Source organism: Ambystoma mexicanum, chromosome 1q (assembly GCF_040938575.1).
Source record: "Ambystoma mexicanum isolate Mex_15411 chromosome 1q, UKY_AmexF1_1, whole genome shotgun sequence".
NCBI lineage: Eukaryota > Metazoa > Chordata > Amphibia > Caudata > Ambystomatidae > Ambystoma > Ambystoma mexicanum.
The window spans coordinates 73,024,470-73,048,870 of record NC_090922.1 but is presented as its reverse complement, the minus strand read 5'-3'; the positions used below and the strand labels follow the sequence as shown (position 1 = coordinate 73,048,870).

Below are 24,401 nucleotides of genomic sequence, written 5' to 3'. Positions count from 1 at the left end.
GGTCTGGGACCTGGCACTGGTCAGACCTTGTTGTCCTTGTGACCCTCTATATGCCTGTGACCTCCCTCTGTTTGCCTCCTGCAAGCTGGTGCGGGAATGTTGACGATAAACAGGGCGAGAATCTCTAGAGGTCCTGGAGAATCTGCCTTTGCCGGACCAAAATGACTTTTTTCTGTTGCAGGGTACCTAGGGAATCAGCGGTGCCCGTCTTGATGGCCAAGAACGCCTTGTCGCCCTGCTTCCCAAAGAGGTTTACTCTCTCATAAGGCAAGTCTATTAGCTTATACTGTACATCAGGGCAAACGTTTATGGATTTCAACCACTACTGGTGCCTCAGGACTGCTCTATTACCCATTTGGTGGAAACCTGTGTTCGCAATGTCGAGCACCACAGTGATGGGGTGATCTGTTGCCGCCTCTGTTTTCTGTAGCAAAGTCAAAGCTTCCTCACGCTTATTGTCGGGCAAGATCTAACATTCGACTTAACTTGTACCGCAGTTCCCTGTCATATCCAGAGGCTCTACATCTCCTGAGAAGACAACCTTTTGCAACAGTAGTGCAGGTGGTGCAGCTTCCATAGACCTAGGTACCAGGGTGAAGAGGGGTTTTAACTTAATAGGTTGAGGCAGAAAGGAGAGTGCTGGATGCATCTCTCTGTCCACAGTGAAGCATCAAGGAAATGTAGCAATTACTGGTGCTCGTGGAGAAGACAACAATGCCGTAGATGCCAATGGTGCTGAAGCCTGCCTTGGAGGCAGAGCAATTTTGGCGATCGTAGTTGTGATAATCGACGAAGTGGTCGACGAAGCAATCGCCAACAGGGCAGTGTCGTGGACGAGGAGGTCGATTTCACCTTATGGACCACCAACAAGGTCATTGACGAAACTGTCAGAGACGAGATCGTTGACGGAGGAATTGGCGTTGACGATTGTTTGCACCTCTGGCTCGTTGACTGTCATGGCCACTGGTCAAGGGCCAAGTACTTCACCACCTGCAGGGTCCCAATGGACCCAGTCTTGGTGCCTATGGCACCAAGCTCATTACAAAGTGTGCTCTGCACACAGAATACAGAAAGCACGTGCCTCTAGGCCGGGCCCTACCAATACAGGGGAGGCACATGCAGAAGACAGGAGGAGTGGCAAAGTGGGGCCACAAGGCGGGGCCTAAGGGGAGTGGCTGGGGCCAGGCTATATAAGCCGGCCCCACCCACATGCTGGTGCTTCGCGTTAGTCTGCTAGAGCAGCGTACCGCTTACCGCCGTTCAGAAGACTCTTACCTGGTTTAGCACGTGCATCTTCAGTCTCCGGAACCCTCCAGCACCTTACCTGCAATCAGCCACACCATCGCTAGAAGCACTGCCATCTGCTTCCATCTGCAGCTGCCACGCGCATCTTACCTAAGTCAGCCTTGCCATCGCTTGAAGAAGCTCTTCTACCGCTTCCGTCTCTGCAGCAGCCGCACTCATCTTACCAGTCTTCTTGAGTCCTCCGGGGGTGCCGCCTAGCATCCTTACCTGTCCCGAACTTCAATCAGACGGGGCCATCTTCCGGTGCTTCATCCACGCGGACCTTCATCTCCGGCAGCCTGCAGGAGTTCGGAAACCGCTCACCAGGTAACACCGACCAGCTGCACCTGCAAAGGGAATAGAAAACACAAGGTGAGCAGGTTGCATAGACTATAACACATTAAGCAGCGGAACTCACGAATTTGGCGCAGTTTCTGGAACAGTCTACTTACCACCAATAGGTCCTCCGGGATTGACTTTTTTCATCACCACGCGCTTGTGGCCATCTTCATACCTTTATGGTTATGGACAATAATCATTGGGGAGAAATTATCACAAAGGATATGGACAATAATCATAGTAATAAACCTACCTTCAAGACGGAATGGTCGCAGCCGGTCTGGACCTCCACACCCAGGACCAGTGACGCAAATAAGTCCATCAACAGCGCCCCTGCTGAGGGAAAGCAGGACAGAGAGCCCATCATTACATCAAAACAGCTTCCATGGGCAAACTCTTACGCACTACATTCTGGCACGAAAGGGTCGAGGGGAATCACAGCACCACCACGCCATTCTCACCGCCTCTCATCTTCTCTCAGCTCCAGTACCAGCACCCCGGGTCCTCGATACCACTGCAGTTGGGGGGTGAGAAGCGATCCAAGGGAGTCAACTCCTGGGAGGGCTCCAACCGTGCCCCAATGTCCCCGCAGAGACCAGGTGAGCGTAAAAGAACACAAAGCCTCTCCGAATCTCTGCCTGGGTGTTATGAATGCCTCTGATACTGACCAATTGGCCAACTTGCTGGGGGAACTACGGGCTGAAGTGCATGCCTACAGACAAGAAACAAATTCCTTAAGGAGGGATCTCATTGTTGCCCGAGAATGAACCGACGAACTGGCAAGACAGGTGCTTCAAACTCATGCAGTGCAGGTTCCGCTACCTGGAATCGCGCCAACCCCTTTGCCACCATCAGCACCCGTTCAAGTGGTACTCCCAGGGGCTGTACCACTGGCTCCACCTAAACGGTTTACTGGCGACCCCAACAAATATGCCCTATTTATGAATCGGTGCCGCCTGCACTTTTTGTGCCGTCCAGGTGCATTCCCGAATTATAGTTCCTGGGTGGCTTTTGTACTTTTGTATCTAGGAGGCAGCGCAGCGGACTGGTCGATACCTTTGGTCAATCAGGATGACCCTGTACGTCACAATTTTGGGGAGTTCCAACAGGAATTGGAAAAGTTGTGTGCGAGACACACCCAAGGACAGGCTCTGGATAACGAACTGTTGTCACTAAAACAGGAAAATCATGATTTACCGACATTTATAGCCACATTTAATCGCCTCATTGCACAAACCAATTGGTCTGAAGAAAAAAGAAACACATTATTTTACCGAGGACTATGTGGGGAACTAAAGGACGTGCTAGCCCAGGTGGTCAATCCTCCGGAAGGCTGTGCAGAGTATATTAACCTAATGCTGCAACTGGATCATAGATTACAAGACCAAAAATTGGATAGCACAAGAACTGAAAGAAGGTCAATCTATATGCGACCCAGGGCCAATCTAGGCAAGACCCATGAAATCACTGAACCCATGCAGATCGGGGGGGTACGGGCCCCTATATCTAAGGCAGAGAGAGAGAGAGAAGGAGGCAGCAACAACTTTATTTATATCGTGGCAAGGCAGGACATTTTCTTTGAGACTGCCCCCAAACCCACCCAAGAAAACTGCAGGTGCAACGGATAATACGATAACGAGCAAGATAAGGCTCCGGAAAACTCCAGCGCCCGACAAGGGTAGGGGTCCCCTTGTCGAGCGAAAAGAAGAAAGTAGTTCAGACATCACATTTAGTTATTCTGGTATTCATAGTCCACCACCGGCAACAATCAAGGGTACACGCCTTGGAGGCATATATCGACAGTGGAGCAGTAGCTAACTATATTGATCAGGGTCTAGCCGCCCGAATAGGCCTCCCTCTTTCGGCATAAAACACATGCGGAAAACGTGACTGCAGTGGACGGCTCTCAACTATCCTCTGGACCAGTAATGCAGCACACCGAAAAAGTTATGCTGATATGTCAGGACGGTCATCAGAAAGACATCTCTTTTGATCTTATTGGAGCACCACAGTTCCACATGATCCTAGGAATGCCGTGGCTGGAGACCAATAACCCCAGAATAGACTGGAAAACATAAGTGCTGACCTTTCCGCAAGAATGCGCCAAAACTTGTTAATCGCAAGAATCTGCAAAGACCCAAAAGCAAGGCAAAAGCACTTCTGGCTCTCGCTGGTGCCCTGCCCCCAAAATATTTGGACTATCAAGACGTATTCCAAAAAGAACAGGCAAATACTCTACCTCCACATAGGCCCTATGACTGCCAGATCGACCTGATACCCAGAGCTCAAATTCCGTGCAGCCGGATTTATGCGCTGACGGAGCAAGAAAATCAACACCTACGAACCTACCTAGATCAGTACCTAGCCAACGGATTAATTCACCCATCTAAGTCCCCTGCTTCCTCAGCGCTCTTCTTCATACCCAAGAAGGAAGGCAACCTCAGAGCATGCATCGATTACAGGGCGTTGAATTGAATCACGGTTAGGAATAGATACCCTCTGCCACTCATCCCAGAACTACTCGATCAGGTAAAGAGCGCTCCAATCTACACGAAACTGCACCTTCGGGGTGCCTATCACCTCGTACGAGTTAAAAGTGGCGACGAGTGGAAAACAGCATTCCGGACCAAATATGGACTTTGAGTATCGGGTGATGCCCTTTGGGTTATGCAATGCACCAGCGGCATTCCAGTTCTTTATTAACTATGTGCTCCATGAACTATTGGATGTTTGTGTTCTCGTTTACATTTATGATATCTTGATCTATTCGCAGTCCAAGGAAGATCATGTTGGCCATGTAAGAGCAGTGTTGGAAAAGCTCAGTCAGCACCGATTATTTGCCAAACTAGAGAAATGCTCCTCCCACGTCAAAGAGGTCGAGTTTTTGGGCTTCATGCTTTCTCCACGAGGAGTTCATATGGACACACGCAAGGTTGAAGCTATCCTTAAATGGCCATCTCCGACATCTACCAAAGGGGTACAAAGTGTACTGGGATTTGCTAACTTTTATAGACGATTTATACCACATTTCTCACAGATCGTCCATCTGATCACATCTCTTCTAAAGAAGAATGAAAAATTTGTTTGGTCCACTGAGGCTGAGAGTGCCTTCCAAGACTTAAAGCAAGCCTTCACCTCAGCACCTATACTTCGACATCCTCAGCCGGATCTACCGTATGTGGTTGAGACCAATGCCTCCAGTATTGCCATGGGAGCCGTGTTATCACAAAGGGACCCTGAGACGGGGCAGCTCCATCCCATCGCATTCTGGTCCCGCAGGTTTTCTGCACCTGAAAAGAGTTACGCAATTACTGATAAAGAGCTCCTAGCAATCAAAGGAGCCTTCAAGACCTTCAGACACTATATTTTAGGGGCAAAACACATGGTTACTGTTATTACAGATCACCGTAATCTACAATATTTGAAGACAGCTAAGGCTCAATACTCTTGTCAACTCCTTTGGGCTTTATTCTTTGCCGAGTACGATTTTGTGATAACCTACCGACCAGGGGTGCGTAACGGAAAGGCAGACGCCTATCGCGAATGGGAGAGGACAAAGACGCCTTCGATCCATCCGACCCCATAACCATTATTCCCAAAGAACGGATTAAACATCAGATAGCTGTAACTACCTGCTGGGAAGATTTAAAGACTGATCTCCAAGCTCAGATGGACCCGAAGGCCCAGAAGGAATGGTTGAGTAAGGGAAATCAATACTCCATCAGAAATAACCTGCCGTACTTTCAGGGAAGACTATGGCCCTCATTACAAGTTATGCCGGTAGCCATGCCGCAATTTGCGGCATGGCTGCCGGCAAAACCGCATCCGTGTCCGTGTCCTCGGAATGAGGACTTACCGGACCATTCCGAGTCCGGATGGCCCGGTAATTCCTCACTCGAGGACACGGACACGGTTCATCCCCATTCCCATTTCAGCCCCCATAGGGCTGAATGGGAATGGGAGAGGGAGTAAACAACGGGCCATTACGAGATGGCCCGTTGTTTGCTCCCTCTTCCTCTCGCGGGACCCGGTATGCATGCCTGGTTTTCCCAGGCGTGCTTAAAGTGTCCCGCGAGGGGAACTTGTAATGTGGCGGAACGGGTTGAACGGCGCCACAGCCTTTTACGGCGCCGTTTAACCCGTTCCGCGAGGGTCGTAATGAGGCCCTATATGTTCAGGACAAGGAAATACGTACTAAGATAATAGCAAATTATTATGAGTCATTGGTGGAAGGACACCCGGGGATCGCCAAGACTAGAGCCAAAATCCATACGAATTATTGGTGGCCCTCTTGGAGGAAGGATGTTACCCAGTTTGTTACCACGTGCGGTGTTTGCGCACAAAACAAATCCCAAAAATTAAATCCTGCAGGACTATTAAGACCATTAGGAGTACCACCAACGCCATGGCATACATTGTCAATGGACTTCATCACCGATCTGCCACCCTGTGATGGGTTTAATACAATACTGGTCATGGTAGACCTATTTTCCAAAATGGCACATTTCATCCCACTGCTGCTACTCTGGCCACAGTATTTATGGAACAGATAGTCCGACTACATGGTTTCCCATCTGTATTGGTTTCTGACAGGGGATCTCAGTTTGTTTCAGCCTTCTGGAGAAGATGTTGTAAACTAGCCCAAATTGACCTTCGTCTTTCCACGAGTCACCATCCCCAAACCGATGGTCAAACGGAGAGGACGAACCAGACGCTCGAACAATATTTGAGATGTAGGTTACAACAAACAGGAGACTCCTGGAAAAACATCCTCTGGTTAAGTGAATTCGCATACAACAAATCAATTCATACCAGCACTGGACAGACCCCATTTTACATAATGAACGGTTGACATCCAAGAACATCTTCCTTTGACCTCCTTGACGAGGTGGAGATGCCAGCTGTTACATCATTGAATAAAATAATCACCTAATCTCTTAAAGAAGCTAGCGAAACCGAGCCAAGGAGCAACAAAAGACATAGGTGAGAGGCTCCACAATATCACGTCGGGGATAAAGTGTGGTTGGCATCCAAAAACATTCATTAAAAGGACCTCGTGACTTTTGCCCACGATACCTGAGGCCATACCCAATTAAAGCCATCATAAACCCTGAGGCCATGAAGTTGGATTTACCTTCCAACATGCGAATCCACCCAGTTTTTCATGTCTCTCTTCTAAAACCAGTGAAATCGGACACTCGAATTTCAGCACCACCAGAACTAGAGATCATCGCAGGTGAACTTGAGTATGAGGTAAAGAACATCCTGGACTCCAAGAAAGTACGCTCAAAACTTTATTATCTCATTGATTGAAAGGGCTAAGGGCCCCAGGATCGTACTCGGGAGCCAGCTGAATTTGTCCATGCTCCACGACTCAAACAATTTCACCGGAACAACCCCACCAAACCGGGACCGGAGGGAAGAACAACCGTAAGAGGGGCCTTGAGGGGGAGTGCTGTCATGGCCACTGGCCAAGGGCCAAGTACTTTACCACCTGCAGGGTCCCAATGGACCCAGTATTGGCGCCTATGGCACCAAGCTCATTACAAAGTGTGCTCTGCACACAGAATACAGAAAGCACGTGCCTCTAGGCCGGGCGGGGCCCTACCAATACAGGGAAGGCAGAAGACAGGAGGAGTGGCAAGGTGGGGCCACAAGGCAGGGCTAGTGGCTGGGGCTAGGCTATATAAGTCGGCCCCACCTGCATGCTGGCGCTTTGCGTTAGTCTGTTAGAGCAGCTAACGTTTACCGCCGTTCAGAAGACACTTACCTGGTTCAGCGCATGCATCTTCAGTCCCCGGAACCCTGCAGCATCTTACCTGGAATCAGCCACACCATTGCTAGAAGTACTGCCATCTGCTTCCATCTGCAGCCGCTGCACTCATCTTACCTGAGTCAGCCTCGCCATTGCTTGAAGAAGCTCTTCTACCGCTTCTGACTCTGCAGCAGCCGCGCTCATTTTACCATTCTTCTTGAGTCGACCGCGGGTGCCGCCTAGCATCCTTACCTGTCCGGAACTTCAATCATCACAGGGCCATCTTCCGGCGCAGCATCCACGTGGACCTTCATCTCCGGCAGCCCGCAGGAGTTCGGAAACCGCTCACCATCTAACACCGACCAGCTGCGCCTGCAAAGGGAATAGAAAACACAAGGTGAGCAGGTCGCATAGACTATAACACATTAAGCAGCGCAACTCACGAAATTGGCACAATTTCTGGAACAGTCTACTTACCCCCAGTAGGTCCTCCGGGATCGACTTTTTTCATCACCACAAGCTTGTGAGCCATCTTCATACCTAGGGAGTGAAAGGACAATATATGGTTACGGACAATAATCATTGGGGAGAAATTACCAGAAAGGATACGGACAATAATCATAGTAATAAACCTACCTTCAAGACGGAATGGTCGCAGCCGGTCTGGACCTCCACACCCAGGACCAGTGACGCAACTAGGTCCATCCACAGCGCCCCTGCTGAAGGAAAGCAGGACGGAGAGCCCATGATTACATCAAAACAGGTGAGCTTGCATGGGCAAACTCTTACGCATTACATTCTGGCACGAAAGGGTCGAGGGGAATCACAGCACCACCACACTAATCTCACTGCCTCTCATATTCTCTAACGACCAGTACCAGCACCCCGGGTCCTCGATACCACTTCAGTTGGGGGGTGAGAAGCGATACAAGGGAGTCAACTCCTGGGAGGGCTCTAACCGTGCCCCAACGTCCCTGCAGAGACCAGGTGAGCGTAACATTGACAGAGTAGTTGTTGTCGTAGATGTCAATGACAATGTTCACTTGGGGCTCATCGAATGAGTGTAGAGTTGGTTTCGTGGACGTGCATTTCTTCTCTGAAGAGTGGGTGGTATGCTTCGTAGTCATGGTCAAAGACGAAGCCATCAGCACCAGTGTTGTCGAAGGGGAGGCAGCAGAAGCATGCAAAGTGTGTCCCTCTTAGGTTTCTTCCCTGGGGAAGTGCCCTCATGGGACCTCAACCTCTCCTTAGAGGGAGTCTGTTGTGCGGATCTGCCAACCCTAGCAGAGGCATGACTTTGGACTGAGGCCGCGTCAGAGGTCCTGGCACCCTCCTCCAGAAAAGCCATCAACCTTCTATGGCAATCCTTCCGTGTTTTCGAGGAGAAGGAGTGGCAAAGGGAGCAAGTGTTCATATTGTGGTCTGGGTGCAGACAATAAATGCATTTTTCAGGCTGATCATCGACAAAAGTGTTCTTGAGGCGACACTTCAAGCAGGACCTGAAGAGGCTCTTCTTGCTGGCATCTGCCATGATCATATAGAGAAGGCCTGAAATCTGAGAAGAAGGCTACTGGAATGAAAAGGTCTTCAGATGCTCCGATCTTCACCAGCAATGGATCCCCGCTACTGGCTGTCACAACAGTGACCGATGATGAAGGAAAAATGAGAAAAAAAGTTGTTCAAAGATAGGAGCAAAACGCGAGGACTCCCGACACTTAAACACACACACAAGTGCAGACACAATATGGTACACCAAACAGCCAATCAGAGGAACATACCCAGAAGTACACACAAATAATTACAAAAATGCAGCAAATTAATCAACAGTCACACTCACCCAAATACAGAACCCTCTATTCTGAGACAGTGGGTGGTATGCTAAAGAACTGTATCAACTGTGTTGTAGATATGCGAAGAGTGATGCCCTCTATGCGTGAGCTATACATTTGAGACATATCTTTGGTGACCCAGCTTTTCTGGATGTTTATATTTCAGGTATTCTCCATGGGTATCTCCTGTATGCAGGTCATGCCCTCATTCTGCTGTACATATATCAGGGATATCCTAAGTGGCATTCCCCAAAGTGACAGCTTCTATGTCAGGCCTCCATGTTTTAGGTATATCCTCGACAGCCACCCTACACGTATATGTAGTGGCAGAACGCTAACTAATGATGCCCTTTGCATTTGCACCAGTGATGCCATTAATGCCGGGCCTATATGCACCACTGATCTTTTATATGGATGCCCTTTGTGATACGTCTAATTGCACCAGTGACACCCTCAATGATGTCCTTACATGAACCACTGATGCCAGTTATGCTGGGTCTAAGAGAGGCTTTTGATGGTGTGTCTACATTCGCCAGTGATGTTTTTTATGCTGTGATTACATGTACCGGTACTGATTTCTATGCCAGCCACTGTACCCAGGTAGCAGGCCATGTCCTCTACAGTATGCTGTGCCAACCAGTATGAGATCCAACTCATTTGGTGACTCTACACCTACCAATGAGGTCTACTCTGAAAGATCTTCATGGCCCATGAATACTATCAGGGGTCTGCAACATTTGGCACAACAGCAGTCTCAAACAGCATAGGGAATAGTAAAGTCTCATGAGAGTCATGGTTCAAAACATCTGAAGTGCTATGGGTTCCATCAATGCTACCCTACACATGCCAGGGATATCCGAAGTGGTTACCCGGTGTGTACAAGTAATGCCCTCTACACTGGACCTCCACACTTCAGATGTATCCTCAACAGAGCCACAAACTATCTTGATATTCTATTTGCTATCTCTTCTTTTATTTCATCAGCCTGGATGTGAAAGTCTTTCTTCATAGAAATCTAATAATCCAATAGTTATAATAATGTTCCTGAACACGCGAGGTTCTAGAGACATAAGAGACATTTCGATACCATCTGGGTGATATTGAGGGTAATCTAGAAATCGTTCCATAATTACTGACCTTTTATTTTGAAAAGTTAATTAATTCTTCTGTGACCATAGGGAAGAAAACAAGGTGTTCTGTTAATACGTGAACTTTGTAAGTATATTTTATCTTTATATTGATTTCATGAGCTTTTATTTATTTATTTCATTATACTTTTATTGTATTGCATTGTTTGTATTGTATTTGTCATTTATATAGCGCCCTTTCCCCATTTGTATGGCCTCAATGCGCTTTGTGGTTGGAACGCCCTCAGTGACCGCAGTCCATGTGCAGGAGATTCTAAGGGTTTAAATTAATGGATGCTGTGTGCATTTTTGCCAGGTTAGGACTTCTGCGGGCTGCTTACTGGAGCCTCGCCAGCCCACCTGTCAGGCACGTGAGCGGGTGCTTTTGGTGGTTTAGGATAGAGTGCTGGCGCTGAAGATTCACTGTGTGCCCAGCTAGACCACATTGTTTTCATTGGTTGTCGCTGTATACTAATGGCAGATGTGTTGTGGTACGTCAGGGGTTTCAGTGTGGACGGATATGTGTGCTGCTAGACCGGAATAGCATAGCCATAGCTGCATTGTATGGTGTATGGATGGGTGGCGGTGCCTGTGGCATGTGTCCACAGACGTGGTGTAAGGTATGTGTACCATACGCTTGGATGGAGTTCGACTGCTGTGTTCTTTTTCTTGGTCCAATGCGATTGACTGGTATCGCTATTCGTGGTCTCATTGGAACTAAAGTCTGAGCAGTGGGAGAGGGGCACGGAGGGACAAGGGGGACCGGTGGGTGAGCGGAGGGCGATCATTTGTTACAGTGTGCCTCTGCGAATGATGCCGGCATCCGTGGTGTATTAGTGGGTATGAGTGTTGTTGTATTTGGGAAGGACGACAGTTTGTCACTGTATTCCACTGAGAAAGATGCCGGCATCTGTGGAGTATTGGTGGGCAGGAGTGTTGTTGTGTTTGGGTCAGCGTTTCTGTGCACCCATTGAGAGTGTGGAGTGCCACAGGGTTTCAAGAGGAGGGAGGGAAAAGCTAGGTTTCGAGGGCCTTTCTGAAAGCCAGGTGATTGTCAATATTGCAAAATGTGCAGGGGTAGAGAGTTCCAAATGAACGGCGCTTGGACGAAGAAAGTCTGGAGGAGTTGTAATGTGGGACAACTAGGAGAGATGCTGTGCGAGAACTGAGAGTCCTTGAGGGGTGGTAGCGAGTGACTTTGTCTTGAAGGAATTCCAGGCCAGAATGAAGATGAACTGAATCCTCTACTCTCTACAATCACCAGACTTCTTGCACATATGCCTGGCCTGACATGTAGCAGCGACATCCTCACTCCTGTTCTGCATATGCAATCAATATTCTGGGTCAAGAATGCACTTTCCATGTTTGCTCTGATGAAGTAGCGATGTGCTATTAGCAGCAAATCCACATGCATACATAGTAGAATCTCATCATTGGGCCCCCACTCACTAGGATTTGCTTTACATTCATTTATAGCCACTGTGCTTGGTGAAGTAAACCAGAGTTCTGCATGATAGGGGGATCAAGAGTGGGAAATAAGAACTAGCAAAACGTGGACCTCATCATGTGCGGAAACACCCAAGTTATGAGAGCATCTGATAACTCTTCAAGAGTTGGCAATTAAATAAATAATATGAAATCTGCAGAATTCTGATGCATGTGCCTGTGCTTGAGAGATCACCAAAGAAGGATGTGGTAAAAGGCATGTTTCGAAGAACAACTGTAGGGTTCATGATCCATATCTGGCAGCACTGTCAACCTCACGCACCCTCTGCCAGTCCCATAGCATTCGCTCAGGAAGGGGGGCAGAGCTCTTGAAGAGATCTTCTGCAATCAGAATGGAAGTTTTGAGAGCATAAAGGTAGACAGAAATAACAGGTACTCACGTCTTCTCTCTGTAACGTGCAGCAGTCCTGAGTTGGGGACAGGAATGCCATCCTCTTCTGCTGCTGGTGTGGAAGGTGGTGACTCCTCCCCAGGAGTATGTGGTGGCTCCTCCACCGTGACATCTGCTGGGGCAACTGATCGGGCAGTCGTGACTAGACTTTGGGCTTCTCTCACCAGATCTGAAAACAAATCCCGACAACGTTAGAAGCAGTTACCCAATTCACTAGTCAACTCCTCCAAAAGGGCACGTTCAGAATGCCTATACACTGCATTTAATTTTCTTAGCGTAAGTACCAGCATTTTCATGTCAGGAAACCAAACATTTAACAGAGTTGGTGTGCACAAGCACCACACTAAACCAAATACTCCACTAATGGTAGGGTGGTATGCCCCATTACACCTCATAACATAACAGGGGTATTTGTAGAGCAGATGTTCACCCTGGCAGGGGTATCTTGGTGCTGTAGACAGACAGCAGATGTTTATTCTTACCAAAACAACTTTATCAAACTCAGAAGGAGAAAGGGCTGAGTGGACCTCCAGAGATTAGAATGTATGAAATATAATGTGATGGACTACTACAATTAGAATTGCATGATCACGTGTAATCTGCATTTATTTTCCAACAAATGTATTTGTATAATGGAACAAAACATTATTGTACATCTCATATGAAACATTTATTTTATACACAATTATAAATTGCATGACGTTTAAGAAGGGAATCTGTCCCAACAAGTTTTTCGAATACTAGACATTAATCAGTCATAGGTCCACCAGTTACCAACGCGCGTTTCAACGTGTGGGCGTTGTTCAGATTATGGAACCCTGGTTATACTTTGTATCGGCTTCGATGCACAAATGACTGCTAATCTCAACCCCCCCCCATTAGTCCTGATTAGTTATCTGTTATGACGTTTTATCATCAATTAGCCTTTTATTTACATATTACTCTGTCTTTGTTTGACTGTGTATTTTAATGTTGATAAGGACTTCATATATAATTTCTTAAAAAGGTGTGTGTTATATAAATGAAACAAATACACAAATAACATCGTGAGGATGACCTAGAAGTTGATTTAGTCTCTGGCTTAAAATCATTGCTGGCTTCTCGGGAAGGGAAAACCTGCTTCCCCTTTTCTGTAGGCTGCAATAATTCTGTCTACTACATATTTCACCTCCGTGAACCCCCAAAGCTGATGATAAAAAAGCCAACGTACAGAGAGGATTTGCATAATATAGTTCATCATGCCTGGGTGTTCCAACTTCTACCACAAGCAGGTTAGGGATGATCATTTCCTAACATAGAAATAATGAACCCTGTGCCATTAAATAAGTCAGGAATAGCAAGTCACTGATAATAAACGCACCAGGGTTTTTTGTGGAATTTGGAGCAGGTGGCCATCTTATGTCACAGGCCTTTTCCTTCCCAACGATTCCTCAAAGAGACCTAGACAGAGACGTATCGCATGCTTGTAAACAAGGCCAATTTCCTAGTTTTCACATTAATCGTGCATTTTTCCCCAAGCTTGTTTTGGTCGAAGTTTTTTAATATGCTGGTCATGTGGTGGGGTGTGTTAAATTGAACCAAAATTACAACAGGACAAAATCCATGATTAATGCGCAAACTGGCAAATTGGCCTTGTTACAAACGCTAACAACCGACAGACATACATGAATATTGTTTGTTGGGGGCCTCTGATAATTGGATGGAGCTGCCTGCAATCTGTGAATGGAAGGAGGAACGGTGATCCCCCTTCAGAGCCCATTAGTGATATCAAACTAATACCTAGGAGCAAAGCCTAAAAGGGCAGAGGATGAAGGGATGACAAAACGGGACTGCCACCAGGCACAGACGGAACGCTCAAAGCAGGTCTGTTCGCGGTCATTGAGGAAGGACTTCAAGCAGGTATCAGAGACTCCTGTAGCAATGTGGACTTCTACAAATAGGCAGGGCCTTGTGGGCAACCATGTTAAAAGCTGCAGATAAGACGAGAGCTGGGACTACGAATAAGGAGGATACTCTGACGTGCCAGGATGCAGAAGTATCAAAACCCTAAAAAATGCTGTGCTGTGTCAGTGACAAAATATACATTGAAGGACTTCAAGGGTGGGGTGACTATATAATGTGGTGGGTGACCAAAGCTATCTTTTGGATTTTTGCCGGTCGGGGAAGCCCTCTCTTGATGTGGTAACTAACTACAACTGCAGAGTCGGGTGAGATGCATTTGAGAAGGGACAAGGGAAATCAACTTGAAGGTATGGCCAGAGGCTAGTAAGCAGCTGATTAATGTGGCATCTCATTCAGCAAGGGTGTTGGAGGTGTGAAAAGAGTGGAATGCTATGTTTGTAGCCCCAGCATGGACAGGCAACAATGGCAAGGGAACTCATTTAAAATTCGAATTGTTACAAGTCAAAATATTTAACTCTAAGTATGATAAGTAAATAAGCACAAATATAATTCAATCAATGTAGCAAATTGCAATCAGTTAGAAAATGATAATGTCGAGCTAAATATTTAACTCAGAAATACCTTTATATTACCATTTATAACAACCATACTTTATACACAACTTCAACAACCAACATATGAAATAAATACAGAAAATCTATATATTCTAGAGATAATATAAATAGTGGTGAGTAAGGATTTGCAGATACCATAGCTGTCAGGTCTTCTGAAAAGATTAATACATATAGCATCATCTGCACAATAACTCAGTCCTTTCTGTCTCAAACACCGACATAATCGTATATGTTACTGAAATAGTTATTTTACAAAAACTAAATTGGGGTGAATACACTTGGAATTGAAATGGGGTGCAATGAGTACTCCACAGTTGGACCTTCTCGTATCCCTTGACAAGATCAACTGAAACACAATTTATGTATGGGATAAAGTACTCCCTACCGTAGGTTATAACGATATTGCAAGTCACTGAGGAGTTACTTGACCAATGCTGAGGGAGACAGTGACAGGTGTGCAAGTACAGGATTGGCGAGTGCACATTTTGAGTCCTGATTGACACCATGGCTTAACAATTGTCTGTAGTTCAGACAAAGGCCGCAAATGGGACATGTACTGTTGTACCTCCCAGCAAGATTGACAATCACTACAAACCTATCAATGTAGGTACATTAGCAGACCGCTGCCACGTAGCTGACTGGCAGTAGCAAGATTTCGGCGGCAAAGCTGATACGGTACTCAGACTCTGCCGAAACATAGTCCAGATCTGAGGTCACCAGAGACACTCTGTACAACAGCTTCCCTTCTGCAAACCTTGTGTGGTCAGAGCAAGGGCAATGACAGTGACTGGACCACCAGCTGGATAGATATAAACCAGCAGCCTACAGTACTGGGATGCTGCAGGCTTGCAGGTTAGTGCGTGTGTAATAGTGGTATCCTCTTAAGAAACACATTGGGGGTCATTACAACTTTCCCGGTATCCTGCCAGTAATTCCTGCAGGATACTGTGAAAGCTGCATTACTTTCTCCACTGTAAGGAACTCATGGCGGCAACAGGAAAGACAGACAAAAGTGATCACAGTTCAAGGATGTTTATTAAACTGTATAATAGGTGAGATAAACGCCCAATCTAAACCTCAATCTAAGATGGGAGCAAGCTACAACCATCACATAATAATAAGGCAGTCCTAGTGGCGTTTTGTCAAATAAAAAGGGCCTATACTAACAAGAATCTATTGCCAATGCTTACTGCTAAATTCCAAAATAGTGTGGGATAATGTTCATCAAAAAAGAAAGAAGTGTTCTCAAAAATGATTAGTCAGGATGGTAGGGCTGGAGTCCCCCTTCCCCACGTTTTTAGCACGGGACAAGGTGGGACTACTGAGCACAGCACACTCCTGGGCCTCACCAGCACAAAGTTACAGTTTGTCTCCAAAATATCATGGCCTTCTGTGGCCAAATCTCTTTCACACAAAGGGCCTCATTACGAGAATGGAGGTAGCCATGGAGGTATTCGCTCCATGGCTGCCTCGGTTCCGGGATCCATTACCGGGTTCCTGCAATGGGGATTTACCGGCTTACTCCGACGTAGGAGGACCTGGTAAGTCCTCCTTGCAGGAACCCATCCCCATTCCCATTTGAGCCCTCATAGGGCTCAATGGGAATGGGGAGGGAGGTAATAATGGGCAGATTACATCTGGCCCGTTATTGCCTCCCTCTTCCCCTTGCGGGACCCGGAAAGCACGCCTGGTTTTACCAGGCGTGCTTTCCGGGTCCCGCGATGGGAAGCTCGTAATTGGCACTCCCGTAATGAAGGGGGCCGGACCCGTACCGGCCCCCTTCATTACGGGAGCGCAAGCCTTATAATGAGGCCCTAAGTCTCTTGCCTCGGAGGACCTGATGTGCCATAAACAATAAACAAAAACGAAAGTTCCTTCAATAAATCTTCATGGGGCAATTACGCTTCGCCTTAGGACCCCCCTCTGCCGGGCTCCGATCCTTCGTACAATGTGGGCCTCCCTCCGTCGGGTTAACTATGGCCTTTCATTCAAATTCTAATCAGCTTATTATATTCAAAGGTCCTAATGTCTTTTTAAACAACCATTCACTGCGGACAGCCCTCAGCCGGGTTCACTCTTATCGACACAATGTTCACGGGTGTATTATGCTTCAACCCAATTCGCAGACATCCCTCAGCCGGGTTCACGTTTTCCAAATACACAGTTCACTTTGCTTTCTCACTATGCGCTATTCACTCTCGTTACCTTTCCCCTTGGCATCCCTCTGTCAGGTTCACATAGCCATTCTAACACAGTTCATGATTTTCTTATACGGTTCATGATTTGCTCATCTTATCACAAAGCGAGGTTCACTTCCCCAAGCTTTCTTTTGACATCTCTCCATCGGGTTCACACTTGCCACAGTTCACCAGACAGTTCATTTGGCTCGGGAGGATAGCTCAGCAGCAACGTGCACGCCTTGGAAGCAAGACGACACGGAGAAACACAGATTCGATCCCCGGGTCCGCGCTTAGAAACCTCTGGGTATTAAGCGCGTTATAAATAACCTATCATATCATATCATTTAGACCCCATAGGTTCTTCCTTTTACCTAAACCTGGATCTCAGCCCCCAGTTACGCTTTCCCTCAAGCCCCGAGCCAGCTTTCCCTTTACTTTCGACGTTTGACTCAACCCTTGTATGACCCCTCTGACTCTTAATGCCCGCCTCTCCTAGGGCCTGGTGGCAGAATGACACTACGTTCCCATTCCCATGGAGTCCTGAAGGACTCCATGGGGTGGGAACTACTGAATCACCGGCAACGGCATTAACAGTGCTGGTGATTCAGTCATTTATCTGCTGGTGGGAGCCTGATCTACTAGCAGGTCAGGAATGCCGGGAGATCCATGGCCCCCACCAGCTGACTTGTACTTTGCTGGTCCGGAAAAAAAAGCCTGTGCCGGAATTATCCACCTTTTTTCTGGACCGACAAAGTTGTAATGAGGCCAATTATCTAAAAGAGCGAGGTTTGTTTTTATCATCAAGGGCAATGGATGACCAGGTAAAAAGAGCATAAAAGCACCTTTTGGTGGACGTATATTTACTGTGAAATACAAAGTTGCATGTATGCCATGTTTGTTCATGACTTTATAGCACAGGCCTATGTGGAAATCACCAGAATGCTGTTCAAGTAGATGATGGGGCATAGAAGGTATGGAGGGGTAACAGGGGGAAGCATGGGATTGGTAGCCTTCATCATTGGTCAGTGTGGCGTATCATACGAGCAGGACATTTAGTTACTTTCTGAAGTGCAAGCGGGAGGGGGTTAGCCTGATGTTAATAGGTATCTTGTTCCTGGCACAGCGTGTAGCTGCAGAATACTTGCCTTCAGGCCTTTTCCATCATGCAGCTCTTATATTCCAGTCTGGCGAGGTCTCTGCACCTGGTGCTGCGCTGTCCTCCTGAGATGGAGAGTGTGTCGGTCATGCAAGGGTAATTACCCTCAGAGGTAATGCAGGCCACATTGCTGGGGACGCAGGCTTGGAGTTACCATTGAAGGTCTGTGGATGCAGCATTGATGTACTTGCCTTTTGAAGCCTTACATACAGGTGATCCACAGCATGCTGGACAGCCTTCTGCTGGGCCAGTGTTGCGGCTGAGACACTGGTCAGGGGGCTTTGCACCCATCCAGATGCAAGCGCAAAACGACTTTGATGACGGCTCTGAAACCTGAGGTGGAATAAGGAATTACTCAATGAAAGAAGTGTACCCAAAAAAGTAGTGGAACTATGGTCTCGACAGGGGAGAGGGTAGGCGGAAGCCTAGAGCAGCATGTGACAAGGTGTTGCAGCCGGGGCACTGCAATAGTCTAGTGACTATGGCTCCTATTTCAGCTTTACACTTGCACAGGGACATGAATGGACACATTCTCTATATAGAATGGCGAGTGTGGTCCTAAGAAGTAGAGGAATGGAAAACAGAAAAAAACGAAAAGTAGTGGAACACCGCTCCCGACCGTTCCCACTCACTTTGATCACTGGGCTTGCTTTAGCGGAGGGTGAGAGCTGGAATCAGGCTGTCTGACTCTTCTTTGCTATGCGTTCTTTGAAAGAGAAGTCACAAAATCTGAAGTGACACCGGCCTCACACCACTGAGGAAGCTCCTAAAAACACGCTTCTTCAAAGAGGTGCAAACACCCAGGCACATAGCCAAATGCCCACCACCGCCTGCTCCGCTCAACAGTGCACACTCTCTAGATAGTCACCCTATCGCCTTAGCCTTCTCTCTCCAGTCCACCCTATCTACCACAGCTCAACACTTTGCCTCCCATCCTCTCTATGGTGACCCGGGTAAATACAAAAATGCTGAGATGCACCAAGTTGTTTTCTTGCATGTTGATTCAGTACTACGTCTGTGTGTGGCAGCCATGGCCAGTGCACAGATGTGTACTGCCCAAGGTTAACCAGAATTTCAGCCATCCCCCATCACAGTGGGGCCAGCACGTGATGACTTTAGGTTTACAATGGCAACCCCTACTTCCCCTCTGGTGGAGGTTTTCTAGACGCCCATCTTCAATGTCCTTATTGTAGCACAGGCTATGATGGCAACACCACCTCGTAACCTGTAGTTTTGACGCAGTAGTTAAAGCGTTACCAGTGACCAAATGAGCAAGTGCCCTCCTTTATGTAGCACATTACACCGGATATGCAGTCTCTAGGCGCTCATCTTAGGACCGCTATGCTGAATACTTGGAGTCACCATGTCCTTAACATATGTCCAGTGCCGTGGAATGAGGGGGCACCCCCATGTAACTCAAAGGCACAGGCCCTTATGCTTGGGGAGAATGCCCACGGGGTACAGAGGAGGGAAAGGGGAAGAAAGGCAGCCATAAGGCACACACCCATTTTCTCCCCTGACCTCTCCTGCTGCAGGTCTCCCAGGAAGAGCCTGACAGAGAGGGGACCCAGGACCCAACAAAAGGTGCTAATAGGCAGCTGGCGCCAGCACCGAAACCCCCAGTGTCTCGCCCCCTCTTCAAAGGGGGAGAGCACACTCTACCAATAGTAGAGGGGAGAAGCAGGAAGCCACACACATAGGTGCTAAGTGACTGTCGGCAAAGGCCGGCCATCTGGTGCCAGAAGCCATATTCTGGCATGGTCCCAGGGCATATTTGCCCAATATAGGCAGAGCTGCAGAAAGGACACGCTGACCTGAGTGTATCTGGACTCTGCGTCCGCAGACCCAGCTTCTCGTTTGTCTGGATCCCACCCACCCCTGGAAAAGATACTTTTGGGCAAGCACAGGACAAAGGTCGTTGTCTGAAAGTCGTGGAAAAGAAGAACAGGAAAGACGGCATGGGCCTGGAAGGAAACTGCCAGCAGGCACAGGAGTGCTCACCAGCCAATTTACAGGTCCCAAACACACGGACCTGGGAACACATGCTCGGTGCACCCTGTGAGCAAAGAAAGGCAACTTCCCGTTCCTGAAACACGTATTCAAAAGTACAGAACTGAGAAGACACTGCACACCTGTTTGGTGGGGAATACCCATAATACTCAGTTATGTTTTTATTAATATTATGTTTAATAAAAGCCACTGCCTTTTTATTGCTAACACAAAACAAGTTTCTGCGTATTGTTTTATGTATTTACTGTATAGAATATATGACCCTCAGGACTAGCGGTTCCACAGCCTATGGATGAAAATGAGCGCAGTGGAGCATTGACACTGCAGGATTAGGTAATCCCTGAGCTTGGTGGGTTGGGGAGGGACCCACTTTTGGCCTTCGGGTGGGTGGCCAGCTGATTGCGTTAAGATCTTCACACAATAGGGTACCTTTTGCTTCGGATGAGCTAGATTTTGGGTGAGATGCCATTTAAAAGCAGGCAGGCACATTTGAAAATGATTCTTTCTGCGGCCTAGCCACCGGCATCCTTGATAACGAGCTGGGGTGTGAAAGAGGGGTGCGCCTAAACATTCAGCAAAACACGAGTGCCCAGTTTCACACTGCTGCTTCAAGAGGTGCGACTGTGTTATCCCCACATTACAAGCCTGAGGCATTGGAAGCATGACTAAAAAAATAACAGACATTGAAAGGTCCAGGCAGGAAACATTAAGAATATGGAGGCCAGACAGAAAGGGCCAAGGACTTTAAGATGCAATAGATGCAAAATGGTCACCACATAAATCCAGGTGAAAAAACACAGCTGCCCAGATGCAGTAAAAAATACTGCTAAAGCTCTCATATTAAGTCCTGAAGTAACATTTAAATGCGAAACATGCACGTCTCACCATATTTTCATCTGCATATGTAAAATAACTTCACTTACCTATTGGTCTTTTAGTAGTGCTATAAATGCACACACACACTGAACTAATGAGGGTACTACAAACACAGACAGAGGGAATGTGTTAAACACGGTGATCTATTTCATCAAAAGAAGGGACATATACATACTTAATGACACAACATGTTACCCTCAGAAATCTGAACACTACCAACAGCCACTCAGCAAATATGGGCTGTGTGTAATCTAATTAATAACGTATACCAACAATTTTCACTAAAATGTCATATTTTAAATCATTTATTTAATCGCACAAGTATCAAAAACCATTTTTTTTAAAAATACTTTTACAGCACATAAAAGTATACAATGTTAAAAGTAGTTATTCCACCACACAGAGTCAAGTTTTACAAATACTTGAAACACTACGCAGTAGCAACTCAATTCCTCTTGCTTCCTACTGCGTACAAAAATAAGCCCAACTTATATAAGTTTCTGTCCTTGATGTTACTATTAACTGGACATTCTTCAGGGGCAGACATTTGTCTTGTGCTTCCTTTAGACTTCTCTATTCTTTCCTCTCTGGTCACGGTTCCTATAACTGAGGGTACATACAAACATAAACACATTACTACATGGGCATAATTGGTTAATTTATTAAACCTAGCCATCCCTAATCACCATTAGGATGTAACAAGTATACAATTTATAATATACTAGTGTCTCAAGCGTGTAGCAATAAATGTTTTCAAGTTCATTTAACAATTACAATTTTTGTTCTTCACTTTCACAGTGGTGTGGAGAAATAGCCAGCACCTAACCACATTTTCTAATACCACTTTTAAATTCACCGTGCCTTGATGTGCACAGTATTAAAAATACACCGAAGAGGACAACATAAGCATATAAATTAAGTCCTCACCTCGGTCCCATAAACAGCTTCCCTCTCTCTTGGGAAAGATTATTGAATCTCTCTTGTAACCAAACAAACGCAGAACAATGCGTCAACAATGCGGGTCATTTATTGGATCTAAAGGAAACCAAAGAAACTCCATGAGTTTATTGAATTTTAAATTGGGGTAGGTAATTCAACTGGTGTGAGAGATCTACCTACACACAGACTAAAATCCAAACCCTTACCTTCATATAACTAATCTGTAGGGTATTGGTAGTATCTAGGACCTGCAGTCTCCAGTTTAGAATCCCAATCATAGGCTGCCTGTCCACTCAATGGATAGGTAAGCGTCTAACCTATAGTAAAACAAACATACCCATCAAAACATTGAATTGAGAATTACTCGACTAAATCTCACAAATGTCAATCCCATAGGGAATCCCTTGCTTACCTCTCACAAGCATTTCTCTAGCATGCATCCAGTCTGCTGTTCAGTGCTACTGGAATGCCCGGGATGCGAGCATTAAGAAACCCGTAGGAAGCCGCGAATGCGCGCGGGCCGATGACGTCATCGCGTACAGCGTGACGCGATGACGTTACGGGAAATCGCGTCATTGCCTTAGCAACCCGTAATAGAGATGCTACACTCCATTTTCATCGCAAAATTTAGCGGGAGGTGAAAACCACCCACGGACACAGATAAGGTTTAAATGTCTAATGTATAGCATTGTTCTGTTTTGCACAAACAAAGCCGTAGTTGCAAAAGAAATGCCTGAAACTCCAAATAGCCAAGTATTAATTTTAGTTACTAACTATTGTCCTAATTCTTATTCGCTACTATGGTGTCTCATGTATGCATGTACCCAACGCTTGTACCTTCAGTATTGCATATTAGCCCTCTTGACTCATGGGGGTCAACAGCTTCTCTTCATATATAAAGAGTGTAGATCACAACAATGACCTTCCATTACATTCATGGTTTACATTCCAGTAGGTCGAATTGTCCAAGGATCACATCAATTATATTGACTTGAATCTCAATTCCCATGAACAATGTGTCGCAATCAATTACACACCAAGCATCTATCTAGATTTGACTCCAAGAGACAGATGGCATACATAATGTGTACAAAGTTCATTTAAGGAAAAACAGCATGGATAAATCTATTCGTTCCCTCTCTTATATAAAAAAGAGAGGTCTGGACACCATGTCCTTACACTGGTTAGTTGGTGTACATTCTCATTAGCAGTCAACCTTCTGCATCAATAGGGAATGTCAAAAGGAAATGCAAGGCTCACACGAAATTCGTTATTGACCAGATCGTGACTCATTTAATATTGTGCCACTCAATATTTTCATTTAGCCCTGTTACATGGCTATTAGTTAGGAAGATGTGATTCTGTTCTAAATTAATTAATTTCCTATTGATTTCTTCCTGAGTTTTCCCCTTGACTTTTTTCAGAATACACCACTCAAAATCCATAAAGGAGTGGCCCATCTCTTCATAGTGTTTAACCAGTGGGGCTTTCTCAGTGTGGTTTTTTAGGCAGCTCCTATGTTCAATCATGCGTGTCTTGCATTTCCTATTGGTCTTCCCTATGTACAATAATGCCCATGGACATCTGATCATGTAAATTACGTTATCTGTTTGGCAATTAGTATCTTCTTTCATTTGCCAGTCTGATTTCAAACCTGGATTCACAGAGGTCATCTTACATGTTAAAGGGCACATCACGCAATCACCAAAAGGATGGTGTCCTAAAACCCTCGGGAAACCCCAAAAAGTACTCTGTCTACCCTCGGAATTACATGTCTTCTGTATATCATTTCTCATAACTAAGTTATGAATATTAGTGCTTTTCTCAAAAACCACTAAAGGTGGAGGAATGGTCATTATCTTTTTTCAATTACTATGGATGATGTTTTTTACTTTATAGGATACGTTGCTGAAGGTATTTACAAATACCAATGGCCTCTCTGGTTTGTCTCTGTTTTTCTTTTCAAAGAGAGCTTCTCGATGGTTATTAAAAGATTGCTTGGCTGATTGTTTAACAATGTTGGTTGGATACCCTCTCTCTGTAAGTTTGTTAATCAGTATGTTGGCACCTTCTTCGTAATCCAACCTAGTGCTACTATTGCATAGATATGAGTTGATAGGTCAATAAAAAATGCAATGTAAATAATGCAACAATTTATTATACAGATGCAGCACAGAGGTAAAAAGAGGAAAATATATTAACTCCTATGATCTGAATATAACATCATCTGTGGAATTCATGACCAAACATTCCCTGGAGATGAATGGGCTTGGCATAAGGTTGTTACATATTTACATCAGCATAATACTACAGACTTGGCACCTAATTACAGAAACACATTCATCTCATGCTCAATGTTTAAGCCATCTTTGATACCGCTGAGTTTGCAGATGCATTTGGATTTCATGTGTCTTAGCATAAGTGTTCAGTGGCCCCTGCATTTGCCGCATTTTGCTCTCATCAGACCAATACATTTTTTTTTTATTGGTTTGT

General features: G+C 46.1%; 1 protein-coding gene across 2 annotated transcripts in view; it reads right to left on the bottom strand.

The window, feature by feature from the left end:
- The window catches only part of DBNDD1 (dysbindin domain containing 1), a 327,904-nt gene that overhangs the window by 17,457 nt on the left and 286,046 nt on the right, over window positions 1–24,401 (bottom strand). For both annotated transcript variants that reach the window (XM_069635553.1, XM_069635554.1), the window contains exon 2: window positions 12,221–12,400. In XM_069635553.1, the coding sequence (XP_069491654.1) occupies window positions 12,221–12,400 (180 nt within the window). The remainder of the gene's footprint in view (window positions 1–12,220; window positions 12,401–24,401) is intronic.